The sequence below is a fragment of the Coregonus clupeaformis genome, chromosome 9, assembly GCF_020615455.1.
Source record: "Coregonus clupeaformis isolate EN_2021a chromosome 9, ASM2061545v1, whole genome shotgun sequence".
Taxonomy (NCBI): Eukaryota; Metazoa; Chordata; class Actinopteri; order Salmoniformes; family Salmonidae; genus Coregonus; species Coregonus clupeaformis.
In genome coordinates, this window is record NC_059200.1 from 26894425 (window position 1) to 26909623 (window position 15199).

At 44.9% G+C, this 15199-nt stretch overlaps 1 protein-coding gene across 6 annotated transcripts in view; it reads left to right on the forward strand.

Moving 5' to 3' along the window:
• LOC121573881 (phosphatidylinositol 4-kinase alpha) overlaps positions 1–15199 on the forward strand; it is a 33287-nt gene that overhangs the window by 1761 nt on the left and 16327 nt on the right. For all 6 annotated transcript variants that reach the window (XR_006002104.1, XR_006002105.1, XM_041886249.1 and 3 more), the window contains exons 2-28: positions 4242–4358; positions 4553–4646; positions 4748–4909; positions 5108–5370; positions 5755–5821; positions 6163–6311; positions 6412–6477; positions 6565–6661; positions 6820–7011; positions 7197–7297; positions 7422–7681; positions 7804–7899; positions 8129–8312; positions 8501–8601; positions 8693–8861; positions 9124–9174; positions 9322–9430; positions 9624–9760; positions 9885–10018; positions 10260–10342; positions 10577–10647; positions 10829–11035; positions 11142–11225; positions 11305–11394; positions 11976–12095; positions 12170–12262; positions 13609–13765. Coding sequence is in view for 4 of the 6 variants with exons in the window: in XM_041886249.1 (XP_041742183.1) it covers positions 4242–4358; positions 4553–4646; positions 4748–4909; positions 5108–5370; positions 5755–5821; positions 6163–6311; positions 6412–6477; positions 6565–6661; positions 6820–7011; positions 7197–7297; positions 7422–7681; positions 7804–7899; positions 8129–8312; positions 8501–8601; positions 8693–8861; positions 9124–9174; positions 9322–9430; positions 9624–9760; positions 9885–10018; positions 10260–10342; positions 10577–10647; positions 10829–11035; positions 11142–11225; positions 11305–11394; positions 11976–12095; positions 12170–12262; positions 13609–13765 (3454 nt within the window). In the remaining 2 variants the exon portion in view is untranslated. The remainder of the gene's footprint in view (positions 1–4241; positions 4359–4552; positions 4647–4747; positions 4910–5107; positions 5371–5754; positions 5822–6162; positions 6312–6411; positions 6478–6564; positions 6662–6819; positions 7012–7196; positions 7298–7421; positions 7682–7803; positions 7900–8128; positions 8313–8500; positions 8602–8692; positions 8862–9123; positions 9175–9321; positions 9431–9623; positions 9761–9884; positions 10019–10259; positions 10343–10576; positions 10648–10828; positions 11036–11141; positions 11226–11304; positions 11395–11975; positions 12096–12169; positions 12263–13608; positions 13766–15199) is intronic.

The window sequence follows — 15199 nt, forward strand, 5'->3', positions numbered from 1 at the left end:
GAAGACATCAAAACTATGAAATAACACATATAGAATAATGTAGTAACCAAAAACAAATCAAAATATATGTTATATTTGAATTTCTTCAAATAGCCACCCTTTGCCTTGATGACAGCTTTGCACACTCTTGGCATTCTCTCAACCAGCTTCACCAGGAACGCTTTTCCAACAGTCTTGAAGGAGTTCCCACATATGCTGAGCACTTGTTGGCTGCTTTTCCTTCACTCTGCGGTCCGACTCATCCCAAACCATCTCAATTTTCATCAAGGCAAATGGTGGATACTTTGAAGAATCTAAAATATATTGATTTGTTTAACACTTTTTTGGTTACTACATGATTCTATATGTGTTATTTCATAGTTTTGATGTCTTCACTATTATTCTACAATGTAAAAAATAGTACAAATGAAGAAAAACCATTGAATGAGTAGGTGTGTCCAAACTTTTGACTGGTACTATATATATATATACACAGTGGGGGGGGAAAAGTATTTAGTCAGCCACCAGTTGTGCAAGTTCTCCCACTTAAAAAGATGAGAGGCCTGTAATTTTCATCATATGTACACGTCAACTATGACAGACAAAATGAGGAAAGAAAATCACATTGTAGGATTTTTTATGAATTTATTAGCAAATTATGGTGGAAAATAAGTATTTGGTCAATAACAAAAGTTTCTCAATACTTTGTTATATACCCTTTGTTGGCAATGACACAGGTCAAACGTTTTCTGTAAGTCTTCACAAGGTTTTCACACACTGTTGCTGGTATTTTGGCCCATTCCTCCATGCAGATCTCCTCTAGAGCAGTGATGTTTTGGGGCTGTCACTGGGCAACACAGACTTTCAACTCCCTCCAAAGATTTTCTATGGGGTTGAGATCTGGAGACTGGCTAGGCCACTCCAGGACCTTGAAATTCTTCTTACAAAGCCACTCCTTCGTTGCCCGGGCGGTGTGTTTGGGATCATTGTCATGCTGAAAGACCCAGCCGCGTTTCATCTTCAATGCCCTTGCTGATGGAAGGAGGTTTTCACTCAAAATCTCATGATACATGGCCCCATTCATTCTTTCCTTTACACGGATCAGTCGTCCTGGTCCCTTTGCAGAAAAACAGCCCCAAAGCATGATGTTTCCACCCCCATGCTTCACAGTAGGTATGGTGTTCTTTGGATGCAACTCAGCATTCTTTGTCCTCCAAACACGACGAGTTGAGTTTTTACCAAAAAGTTCTATTTTGGTTTCATCTGACCATATGACATTCTCCCAATCCTCTTCTGGATCATCCAAATGCACTCTAGCAAATTTCAGACGGGCCTTGACATGTACTGGCTTAAGCAGGGGGACACGTCTGGCACTGCAGGATTTGAGTCCCTGGTGGCGTAGTGTGTTACTGATGGTAGGCTTTGTTACTTTGGTCCCAGCTCTCTGCAGGTCATTCACTAGGTCCCCCCGTGTGGTTCTGGGATTTTTGCTCACCGTTCTTGTGATCATTTTGACCCCACGGGGTGAGATCTTGCGTGTAGCCCCAGATCGAGGGAGATTATCAGTGGTCTTGTATGTCTTCCATTTCCTAATAATTGCTCCCACAGTTGATTTCTTCAAACCAAGCTGCTTACCTATTGCAGATTTAGTCTTCCCAGCCTGGTGCAGGTCTACAATTTTGTTTCTGGTGTCCTTTGACCGCTCTTTGGTCTTGGCCATAGAGGAGTTTGGAGTGTGACTGTTTGAGGTTGTGGACAGGTGTCTTTTATACTGATAACAAGTTCAAACAGGAGCCATTAATACAGGTCACGAGTGGAGGACAGAGGAGCCTCTTAAAGAAGAAGTTACAGGTCTGTGAGAGCCAGAAATCTTGCTTGTTTGTAGGTGACCAAATACTTATTTTCCACCATAATTCGCAAATAAATTCATTAAAAATCCAAATTCAAAATTCAATTTGTCTGTCATAGTTGACGTGTACCTATGATGAAAATTACAGGCCTCTCTCATCTTTTTAAGTGGGAGAATTTGCACAATTGGTGGCTGACTAAATACTTTTTTTCCCCCACTGTATATATATATACACACACACACACTACCATTCAAAAGTTTGGGGTCAATTAGAAAAAAAATTGTCCATTTTAAAATAACATCAAATTGATCAGAAATACAATGTAGACATTGTTAATGTTGTAAATGGCTGTTGTAGCTGGAAACGGCTGATTTATTTTATGGAATATCTACATAGGCGTACAGAGGCCTGTTATCAGCAACCATCAGTCCTGTGTTCCAATGGCACGTTGTGTTTGCTAATCCAAGTTTATCATTTTAAAAGGCTAATTGATCATTAGAAAACACATTTGCAATTATTTTAGCACAGCTGAAAACTGTTGTGCTGATTTAAAGAAGCAATAAAACTGGCCTTCTTGAGACTAGTTGAGTATCTGGAGCATCAGCAATTGTGGGTTCGATTACAGGCTCAAAATGGCCAGAAACAAATAACTTTCTTCTCAAACTCGTCAGTCTATTCTTGTTCTGAGAAATGAAGGCTATTCCATGCGAGAAATTGCCAAGAAACTGAAGATCTTGTACAACACTGTGTACTACTCCCTTCACAGAACAGCGTAAACTGGCTCTAACCAGAATAGAAAGAGGAGTGGGAGGCCCCGGTGCACAACTGAACAAGAGGACAAATACATTAGTGTCTAGTTTGAGAAACAGACGCCTCACAGGTCCTCAACTGGCAGCTTCATTAAATAGTAAAACACCAGTCTCAACATCAACAGTGAAGAGGCGACTCCGGGATGCTAACCTTATTGGCGGAGTTGCAAAGAAAAAGCCATATCTCAGACTGGCCAATGAAAAGAAAAGATTAAGATGGGCAGAAGAACACAGACACTGGACAGAGGAAGATTGGAAAAAAGTGTTATGGACAGACAAATCGAAGTTTGAGGTGTTCGGATCACAAAGAAGAACATTTGTGAGACGCAGACCAAATGAAAAGATGCTGGAGGAGTGCTTGATGCCATCTGTCAAGCATGGTAGAGGCAATGTGATGGTCTGGGGGTGCTTTGGTGGTGGTAAAGTGGGAGATTTGTACAGGGTAAAAGGGATCTTGAAGAAGGAAGGCTATCACTCCAATTTGCAACGCCATGCCATACCCTGTGGACAGCGCTTGATTGGAGCCAATTTCCTCCTACAACAGGACAATGACCCAAAGCACAGCTCCAAACTATGCAATAACTATTTAGGGAAGAAGCAGTCAGCTGGTGTTCTGTCTATAATGGAGTGGCCAGCACAGTCACCGGATCTCAACCCTGTTGAGCTGTTGTGTGAGCAGCTTGACCGTATGGTACGTAAGAAGTGCCCATCAAGCCAATCGAACTTGTGGGAGGTGCTTCATGAAGCATGGGGTGAAATCTCTTCAGATTACCTCAACAAATTGACCACTAGAATGCCAAAGTTCTGCAAGGCTGTAATTGCTGCAAATGGAGGATTCTATGACCACATTTCCTATTAATTTAGCTACATTTCCTATTCAAACTCATTTCATGTATGTTTTCATGGAAAACAAGGACATTTCTAAGTGACCCCAAACTTTTGAACAATAGTAGTGTATATGTATGTATATGTGTGTGTGTATGTATGTTTGCACAGTTTTACACAAACATCCAGAGTGGTATGATAAAACCATAGAGATCCTATTAAATGACCTTGCTATTGTAACCATGGCAAGTGCACTAGTCTAACTCCTGTGCCCTAAAGGTCCAGAATTATGGGTAGAAAACTTTGTACACTTATATACACAGAGGTTAGAATGGTATATTCTATGTGTGACTGAGTGGGATTTTAGCACTGGGTTTGTGTCTCTCTCTCTACTGTGGTGGTGAGTTGACATTTGGCTGTAATCCTCCTCACTGAGCTTAAAGGCTGATCCTCGTTAGCTAAGCTAATTAATGCTAAGGGCCAGTTGTGTTTGGCTCCTCGCCTGGAGTGGAGTCAAGCTGTCAATGCCGTGGTTACTAAGGGGTATAGGATTCTCTGTGTTGTTTTTCCTGAAGGCCATGGAATCCAGGGATAGTTTACTATCTTTATATGTAAAGCTGGAGCAGAGGCCAGCAGTTAGCCTACCGTGGATGTCAGTTTGCCCTGGTAGAAGTCAACCTAACTGCTAATACAGGGAAATATATTTGTGAAGGTTAGGACTGATGGTTTGATTAGTCAGCCACAAGCCACTTGTTTGCTGTTTATTCTCTGTTTTCAGGTCCAGAAGCTCCAATGCATGTGTCCAATGGACTTCCGAGGGGTGTTCCAGCTGGATGAGAGGAGGAGGGATGCGGTCCTAGCTCTGGGCATCTTCCTGGTCGAGTCTGACCTACAGGTACATTCAACTGGAGCAGCGAGGCCTACTCTCTGACGCTGTTAAGGGTTGCATTTATATAATGCTTTTTACGGGACAGATGTTCCCTGACCTCAGGACCAATAATTGGCTCCTATCCATGGCACCTTGTGTGCTCCCCTTAGCTGTTTAATGGCTTTTGTGCGAGTGGTTTGTGAATTATGTTTTTATTGTAGCACAAAGAATCTATCGTCCCCTACCTGCTGGGCCTGCTGAAGGGACTTCCCAGAGTCCAATGGATCGAAGAAAGCTCTGGAAGCAAAGGGCGGGGTAAGGAAGGAGATGCCAGCATTTGTCTGTCTTACACCAGTCAATATGATGTCTAATTCCGGCTCTCTGACTGGGTGATGATCTTTCTTCTTGTCCTACAGATATCCTTCCGGTGGCAGAGAACTTCTGTTTCTGTATGGGCACTCTTCTCTCAGACGTGGCCCAGCGAGATGACACCCTGCGAGGACAGATCCTGGAGGCCATCATGGACATAATGAAGGTCCTGCTGGACATCTGCTTGAACCCAGAGGGCCATGATAAAGGTACCAGCATGCTCTCTGTTCCACCATTTCATGTTCACCAGTGTTTCATGAAAATTCTAGTTCCTGGTTAGTTATCTAGTTGTTGTCTCTTGTTTTCCTCACAAACTTTGTGATACAAGTAGGCGGAGACAGAATGACAATGAAAAGGGCAGCCTTTCACCTGTCTCTCTCTCTTTGTTCCCTCCCTCCCTCCCCTAGAATACCTGTGCAGGTACACTGTGCCCTGCCTGTTGGGCGTGGCCCGGGCCTTTGGTCGCTATAGCAACACGGAGGAGCCCCTGCTGTCCAAGCTGTTTCCGCGGGCAGGAGCACCACCAGTGTCCACTGTTGAGGATGTCGACCCGTCACGACGGCGCTCCTTCAACGACTTCCGCTCCATCATGCCGGCCTCGCTGCTCACAGTCTGTCAGGGAGACACTGTCAGACGCAAAGAAAGCTCAGTGTCCAGCATATCACAACAAGTACTATCACTATACTAGACTAGACCCGTGGTTCCCAACTCCAGTCCTCCGGTAACCCTAACAGCACACATTTCTGTTGTAGCCCCGGACAATCAGGTGTGCTTATCCAGGACTACAACAAAAATGGTGTACTGTTGGGGGTACTGGAGGACTGGAGTTGGGAAGCACTGTACTATACCACTACTACTACTACTACTGCTACACCATAGTACTAACATTCATTCTCATCGGGTATCTGGAAGACACCATAAGACACAAGGACTCCTCTGTTACTATTGCTATATCACTACAGAGAAAACAACTGTACTACCATAGCCGGCCACTAGAGGGCAAAGGAAGCTTGTATTTGAAATGTCTGAAAATGGGATGTTCCTCTGTCTGTAGGCCAGTCCAGAGAGAGCAGGACTGACCCCCAGCTCCCCAGCTGACCCCTCAGCACAGTACTATGAAGGTAGGAATATATTAGACAGGCAATATATTTCTGAAGTGGGCTCCCGAGTGGCGCAGCGGTCTAAGGCACTGCATCTCAGTGCTTGAGGCGTCACAACAGACCCCTTGGTTCGATTCCAGGCTGTATCACAACCGGCCGTGATTGGGAGTCCCATAGGGTGGCGCACAATTGGCCCAGCGTCGTCCGGGTTTGGCCGGTGTAGGCCGTCATTATAAATAAGAATTTGTTCTTAACTGACTTGCCTAGTTAAATAAATAAAAATACTAAGTAGCCTGTGTCTCACTTTTTTTGACTGGTACCTTTCTCACTCTCCCTCTCCTCCTCCTTCTTTCTCTCTCCAGGCTCCTATCTCCCTGATGGTAGTGCTGTGGACCCAGACTATTACTTTTCCACCATCAGTTCTAGTTTCTCTGTGTCTCCTCTGTTTACGGGTAGTGCTCAGGGAGAGTTTGACGTCCCTCTGGACATTCTGCGCCAGCTCCTCAACATGGTCAGTATGTAGAATCAGAATTAACAGAACTATAGAATTAGAATGGGTAGAACATCGTTTTTCAGAATTCCTTTCTGAGTGTTCTGTTTGTCTTTTGCAGGTTGAGCAGTTTGTCTCTGAATCCTTTCTGAAAACACTGGATGACACCCTGCAGGAACTTCTGGAGGTTCATCTTCCCTATATTTTAATTAAAGCGCTTTCCTGTGTAGTCAAGTTAATGTTACATCATGTTGGTTGTGTTCTCTCCCTCTAGTTGAACCCAGGTATGCACCTGTACTACAGGACATTCAGTGATCCTCTGTATGTGGCCATCTTCAAGATGCTGAGAGACACGTTGTACAACCTGAAAGGTAACAAATCCACTGGTCTCTCACTTTAACCTACAGAATATACAGAAACCCTCTGCTACGATCTGATTGTTCTGAAGCAGTTCAGCAGACAGTTTATTACATGCGTTTATTACTGTTCTACTAACATGTTATTGATGTTGGTGTGATGGTATTCCCAGACCTGCAGACGGGCTATGTGAAAGAGGTTCATGACTTTGTGCTGGAGCAGTTCAGTAGCAGCCAGTCGGAGCTGCAGAGGATCCTACATGACGTAGAGTACCTCCACAGTGAGCTGAGTCCTCTAAAGCTACGCTGCCAAGCTAACGCTGCCTGTGTCGACCTCATGGTCTGGGCTGTCACTGAGGAGCAGGGTACGAGTGTGTGTGTGTTCATACGTGCGCGCTAGTGTGTGTGTGTACTATCCATCCGTGCGCATGTGTTGAAAAACTTTGGGTCGTTAATTTGGAATGAATTGGCCATGTGTTGAAAAACATTGGGTCATTAATTTGAATTTAACACCAAACTAACTGTTGTTCATGTGTTTTGCGTTGATCAGGAGCTGAGAACCTGTGTACCAAGCTGTCAGAGAAACTGCAGTCGAAGACGTCCAGTAAAGTCATCATCGCTCACATTCCCCTGCTCATCTGCTGTCTCCAGGTATTGCCTGTAATATGTCTTCTGTTCCTGTCTTTATCTGTCTTCACAATACTGTTTTGATAAGAGTGCCATAAAACGAGTATTCTCATACCTAATCACATTTTCCCTGTCTGTGTCTGTGAAGGGTCTGGGTCGTCTGTGTGAGCGGTTCCCGGTGGTGGCCCACTCTGTCACCACGTCTCTCAGAGACTTCCTGGTGGTCCCCTCTCCTGTCCTGGTCAAGCTGTACAAATACCACAGCCAGAACACCACAGGGACTGGAGAGATCAAGATCCACGTGACCAACGAGCACTCCCAGTCTACGTTCAGTGCTCACGCTAATAAGAAGTGCCTGCCCTCCATGTACGAACAGCTCCGTGACATCTCCATTGACAACATCTGCAGGTGAGGAAAGACAAAGTATGTGTGTGAAAAGGAGAGAAATATGAGCAGTGTTTTCTCCTTTCATTCATCGCGGTAACCAGGTATGCTATCTCTTTTCTCCTCCCTCTCTCTGCTACTCTCAGGTGTCTGAAGGCAGGTCTGACTATGGACAGTGTTATAGTGGAGGCTTTCCTGGCCAGCCTGTCCAACCGTCTCTACATCTCTCAGGAGAATGACAAGTAAGTATTATTTCATACCCCTCCAATATTACCAATTAGTGTACTTTACTTATTAACAGGCTGGATTACCTCTGAGCTGCTGTCAATGTTAGCTAGTGAAACCTCAGGTGACCTCGCTAGCTAGAAAGACTCTCCTGCAGTGATTGACAGCAGCTCTGACCAATCCCCAGGTCCATGGCAATGACTGGCAGCCCCTCTGACCAACCCACTGTCTCTCTCTCCCCCCCAGGGAGGCCCATCTGATCCCAGACCACACCATCAGAGCGCTGGGTCACATTGCGGTGGCTCTGAGGGACACTCCCCGCGTCATGGAGCCCATCCTGCAGATCCTACAGCAAAAGTTCTGCCAGCCGCCGTCACAGCTAGACGTACTCATTATAGATCAGCTGGGATGCATGGTCATCACTGGGAACGTGAGTCACACTCACACTTGATCCTGTATACACATGATTTTTTTTCCACTCTCCCCTCAGCAATACATCCCTCAGTAAACTCTCTCCTCTCTCGCTCTCTCTCTGTCTCTCTCTCTCTCTCTCTCCTGTCAGTAAACTCACCCCCCTCTCGTCTCTCAGTAAACTCATCCGTTTCTCTCTCCTCACAGCAATATATCTACCAGGAGGTGTGGAACCTGTTCCAGCAGATCAGTGTGAAGGCCTCCTCCATGGTCTACTCCACCAAGGACCACAAGGACCATGGATACAGGTATCCTTAGCCCCTACACCTTTACCCTTAACCCCTACTCCCTACCCATAGCCAGCTCCACGACCTACTGTGTTCATCTTGTGTGTTCCAGACACTGTTCCCTGGCTGTGATCAATGCGTTAGCTAACATAGCAGCTAACCTGGCAGCAGAGCAGATGGTAGATGAGCTGCTGGTCAACCTACTGGAGCTGTTTGTCCAGCTGGGACTGGAGGGCAAGAGGGCCAGCGAGAGGGCCTCGGACAAGGGCCCTGCACTGAAGGTACACTCCATTTACAGTAGCCATTACTTACGATAGACTGTAGGGTTCAGCGACAACAGGCTTTTGTTATGGGCCCTACACACTTAATTCAAACTACGCAAACGCAGCATCGTTTTTGTACGTAGTTCTACGTACTTTTGTGCAGCTCAAATTTGGAAACGGGCCGTATACGACGCTCTGTCGTTTGCATGAAGTGTGTAGCGGTCTTTTAGAGGTAGGCTTTTTTCTTGTTGACATTGTTTATTATTATTTGTATTTGCAGGCGTCAAGCAGTGCTGGAAACCTTGGAGTACTCGTTCCTGTTATTGCTGTGGTATGTGGGTTGCCTCTATACATTTCCACTTTCAACAGTTTGTCCAGTAGTGCCTCTGTGCCCCGAGTGTCTACAGTACTCCGTATATAATCTATACACTTAGTACTATACGCTTAGTATTGATCTAGATCCCCTCTCCCTGTGTAGCTGACGAAGCGTCTACCGCCCATCAAGGAAGCAAAGCCTCGTCTGCAGAAGCTGTTCAGAGACTTCTGGCTCTACTCTGTGGTGATGGGCTTCGCTGTTGAGGGATCAGGTGGGTGTTTAAGATTATATTAACATTTACTACAATATTCCACCAGGATTGGTATACTATATAAAGTATGGAAACATTTTTGAAATGGTGGGCTAATACCCATCTGATGGAAAGATAAAAGGGAAAGTGAGTTATCAGTCATCCTGCTATGTAAAAGTCCATAGGTATATGAAGGGTTTTGTGTGTTGTGTAGGTCTGTGGCCAGAAGAGTGGTATGAGGGAGTGTGTGAGGTCGCCACCAAGTCTCCCCTCCTCACCTTCCCCAGTGGAGAACCCCTACGCTCTGAACTACAGTACAACTCTGCCCTGAAGAACGACACCGTCACAGCGGTACAGTACACATGCATGCGCACACAACACACACGCATGTAGACATACACACACATGCTACTACATACACACACACACACACACACACACACACAGCTAATGTTCCCTGGTTGTGTATATTCAGGCGGAGCTGAATGACCTGAGGAGCACCATTATAAACCTGCTAGATCCTCCTCCTGAGGTGTCTGCGCTCATCAACAAACTAGACTTTGCCATGTCTACCTACCTACTGTCTGTCTACAGGCTGGAGTACATGAGGTAAGGAAAAGGAAACCACTTAGGACTATTGAGATTCACCCCTGCTTTTTGTGATCTGTCTAGAGCAGGGCTCTCCAACCATGTTCCTGGAGAGCTATTGTCCTGCAGGTTTTTGCTCCAAATCCAGTTGTAACTAACCTGATTCAGCTAATCAAGCAGCTAGTTATTAGGTGCGCTAGCTTAGGGTTTGAGTGAAAACCTACAGGACAGTAACTCTCCAGGAATGGCGTTCTCTCACCAGGATGCTGCGTGCGCTGGACTCTGACCGCTTCCAGGTGATGTTTCGCTACTTTGAGGACAGAGCCATCCAGAAGGACAAGTCTGGTAAGCTGCATTACAAACGTATTAGACAGTTATTACGCACGCATTAGACAGTTATTACGCACGCATTAGACAGTTATTACGCACGCATTAGACAGTTATTACGCACGCATTAGACAGTTATTACGCACGCATTAGACAGTTATTACGCACGCATTAGACAGTTATTACGCACGCATTAAGCGTTTATTCCACATGTTTTAGACAGTGAGATAATGTGTATTTTTGTCTGTCCAGGTATGATGCTGTGTGTGATAGCGGTGGGGGACAAGGTGTTTGAGGTCTTCCTACAGATGATGGCTGAGAAGGTAAAGGTCGTCGGATAACAACATTTAACACTAGTTAAGGAGTCATACAATGACTGTTTCAGGACCATCATAAGATTAAATCAAAACAGAGAAACTGGGTCTCTAGGAGAAGTCGAGAACAAACTACCTTCTGTGGAGCGTGTCCTCTACAATGATTGGCTGCCTCTGTTATTCTCCCCAGCCGAAGACTAAAGCCCATGAAGAGGAGTTGGAGCGCCACGCTCAGTTCCTATTGGTCAACTTCAACCACGTCCACAAGAGAATCCGTAGGGTGGCCGACAAATACCTGTCAGGTCTGGCCGAAACCTTCCCCCACCTGTTGTGGAGTGGCCGTGTACTGAAAACCATGCTGGACATCCTGCAGACGCTCTCCCTTTCCCTCAGCGCAGTACGGACACGCACTCTCACACACTTGTTTTTCTCTGTGGTCCCTATAAGGGCTTAGTAGACAATGTATTGTGTTATGATGTGTCGTGCACCTACCTTGTTTGCAGGACATCCATAAGGACCAGCCTTACTATGACATCCCGGATACCCCCTACAGGATCACTGTACCAGACACATACGAGGCCAGAGAGGTAGGAATGTGTGTGTGTGATACGGTGTGTGTGTGTATGTGTTTTCTAAATGCTGGTTGATGTTTCTCTGTGGTTGTAGAGCATAGTGAAGGACTTTGCTGCTCGCTGTGGGGAGATCCTGAAAGAGGCCATGAAGTGGGCCCCCTCTGTCACCAAGTCACACCTGCAGGTGAGACACACACACACACACACCACATTTCGTAAAGGAAAAGCATAGACGGGTTGGTTGTTTAGCAACACAACCGTCGCGTGCGCAACTATGTGGCAAAACAGACAGGGTTGACTTAGATTGTTGACAACATGTAAACTATATTTCTTCCATGTTTATTAAAAACATAAATATATTTGCACAATGAGCACTTGTTGTCTCAAATACATCGTTACAGTTGTTGGTTAGCTAGCGAATATTAGCCATTATTAGCATTGACATGAAATCAGTCAAAACACCTCAAAATAAGACATGGTATCAAGAACAAACTGGCTGGTACAAGTCACTTACGATTCCCCACATGGCAGTTTCTTGTCATTGTTGGTAGATATCTGGTCATCCAGAATCACAACAACTCACAGACTTCTTCCCCATTGAAGCGTGCACATAGTTTTCGTGATGCTGTCAGTTAACCCATCTATATGACAACGGATTGCAGGTGTCCTGTCAAAATAGCTTCTAGATGGCCTTTTGAGGGACTCAAGGTTTCAGATTAATCTTCTCTTATCCCTTGTTTTGGATGTTTTCTCCCTGATTTCCAGGAGTACCTGAACAAGCATCAGAACTGGGTGTCAGGTCTGTCCCAGCACACTGGCCTGGCCATGGCTACAGAGAGCATCCTGCACTTCGCTGGCTACAACAGACAGAGCACTACGCTAGGGGTGAGGAGACAGACACACACACACACACACACGCAATCACTCACACACTAACCAAGTTCCGTCATCCGCTCTAGATCACACAGCTGACAGAAAGGCCAGCCTGTGTGAAGAAGGACTACTCCAACTTCATGGCTTCACTCAACCTGAGAAACCGCTATGCTGGAGAGGTACAGAGAGACACTGCGACAGTTCTAGATAGGACTCCCTTTATGCTGGAGAGGTACAGAGAGACACTGCGACAGTTCTAGATAGGACTCCCTTTATGCTGGAGAGGTACAGAGAGACACTGCGACAGTTCTAGATAGGACTCCCTCTATGCTGGAGAGGTACAGAGAGACACTGCGACAGTTCTAGATAGGACTCCCTCTATGCTGGAGAGGTACAGAGAGACACTGCGACAGTTCTAGATAGGACTCCCTTTATGCTGGAGAGGTACAGAGAGACACTGCGACAGTTCTAGATAGGACTCCCTCTATGCTGGAGAGGTACAGAGAGACACTGCGACAGTTCTAGATAGGACTCCCTCTATGCTGGAGAGGTACAGAGAGACACTGCGACAGTTCTAGATAGGACTCCCTTTATGCTGGAGAGGTACAGAGAGACACTGCGACAGTTCTAGATAGGACTCCCTCTATGCTGGAGAGGTACAGAGAGACACTGCGACAGTTCTAGATAGGACTCCCTCTATGCTGGAGAGGTACAGAGAGACACTGCGACAGTTCTAGATAGGACTCCCTTTATGCTGGAGAGGTACAGAGAGACACTGCGACAGTTCTAGATAGGACTCCCTCTATGCTGGAGAGGTACAGAGAGACACTGCGACAGTTCTAGATAGGACTCCCTTTATGCTGGAGAGGTACAGAGAGACACTGCGACAGTTCTAGATAGGACTCCCTCTATGCTGGAGAGGTACAGAGAGACACTGCGACAGTTCTAGATAGGACTCCCTCTATGCTGGGGAGGTACAGAGAGACACTGCGACAGTTCTAGATAGGACTCCCTCTATGCTGGGGAGGTACAGAGAGACACTGCGACAGTTCTAGATAGGACTCCCTCTATGCTGGAGAGGTACAGAGAGACACTGCGACAGTTCTAGATAGGACTCCCTCTATGCTGGGGAGGTACAGAGAGACACTGCGACAGTTCTAGATAGGACTCCCTCTATGCTGGAGAGGTACAGAGAGACACTGCGACAGTTCCAGATAGGACTCCCTTTATGCTGGAGAGGTACAGAGAGACACTGCGACAGTTCTAGATAGGACTCCCTTTATGCTGGAGAGGTACAGAGAGACACTGCGACAGTTCTAGATAGGACTCCCTCTATGCTGGGGAGGTACAGAGAGACACTGCGACAGTTCTAGATAGGACTCCACTCACTTCTCCTTTATACACTTTATCATAGTTCTCCTTCTTATTCAACAGAACAATGTTGTCCCAAGTGGTTCACATCAGCGTGTGGTGTGTGTGTGTGTGTGTGTTTGCTGATGCGTGTGTGTGTGTTTTCTCCCTCCAGGTGGCAGGTATGATCCATTTCAGTGAGGCGGTGCGTAGCCAGTCAGACCTGTCCAGGCTGATGGTCAGACAGACGACAGAAGCTTTAGATGCCCAGAACCCTGAGGCCTTCACTGAGAACATGTTCAAACTGGCTGCACTGCTCATCAGCACTAAAGGTGTGTGTGTGCTGAAAAGTTAAGATTTTGATTTGGAATAGAATAAATGCAGCAAATAGCCCATTGTTGGGATGCATATTTTAATGTACAGTGGGTATAATAAGTATTCACCCCCCTTGGATTTTGTTCCGTTACTAAGTGGGATTTAAATGCATTTAATTGTGATTTTTTATTGATCTACACAAAATGCTCTAATGTCAGTGAAAAGAAAATTCTACACATTTTTTAAAAATGTATACAAATTAAATAACTGAAATATATATATATATATATATATATATATATATATATATATATATATATATATATATATATATATATATATATATATATATATATATATATATAGTCGTTGCATAAGTATTCACCCCCTTTGTTTAGGCAATCCTAAATTAGTTCAGGAGTAAAATTTGGCTAAACAAATCAGATAAGTTACTCACTGTGTGAAATAATAGGGGTTGCCATGGTTTTTGAATGACTACCCCTTTCTCTGTCCCCCATACATACAACATCTGGAAGGTTCCTCAGTCAAGTAATGCATTTCAAACTAAGATTCAACTACAAAGACCAGGGAGCTTTTTGAAAGCCTCATAAAGAAGGTCAGTGATTGGTAGATGGGTAACAATAACAAATCAGACATTGAATATCTCTTTAAGCATGGTCAAGTTAATAATTATGCTGTGGATGATGTATTAAACCACCCAGACACATCAAAGATGCAGTCGTCCTTCTGAACTAAGCTGCAGCACAGGAAGGAAACTGCTCAGGGATGTCACCTGAGGCCATTGGTGATTTTAAAACAGCTACAGAGTTCAATGGCTGTGATGGGAGAAAACTGAGGATTGATCAAGAACATTGTATTGACTATGGGTAAGCTTGACATCGGCAAAGACTGGGGAGTTTTTCTGGATAAAAACTGGAGCTAAGCACAGGCAAAATCCTAGAAGAAAACCTGCTTTAAACCAGACACTATCAGAAGAATTCACCTTTCAACACAAGGCCAAATCTACACTGGAGTTGCTTACCAAGAAGACAGTGAGTGTTCCTGAGTGGCCAAGTTACAGTTTTGACTTAAATCTGCTTGAAAATCTATGACAATACTTACACTGCTGTCTAGCCATGATCCCCAAGAATCTGACAGCGCTTGAAGAATTCTGAAAGGAATAATGGAGAAATATTGCACAATCCAGGTGTGCAAGGCTCTTAGACTTACCAAAGAAGACTCACAGCTGTAATCACTGCCAAAAATGTTTCTAACGTGTAATGACTTAGGGCGGTCAATACTTATCTAATCAAGGTATATTAGTGTTTTATTTGTTCATTAATCTTTTATTTTTTTTAATTTTTCACTTTGACATTACAGAATATTCTGTGTAGATCGTTGACAAAAAATGACAATTCAATCCATTTTAATCCCACTTTGTAACAATAAAA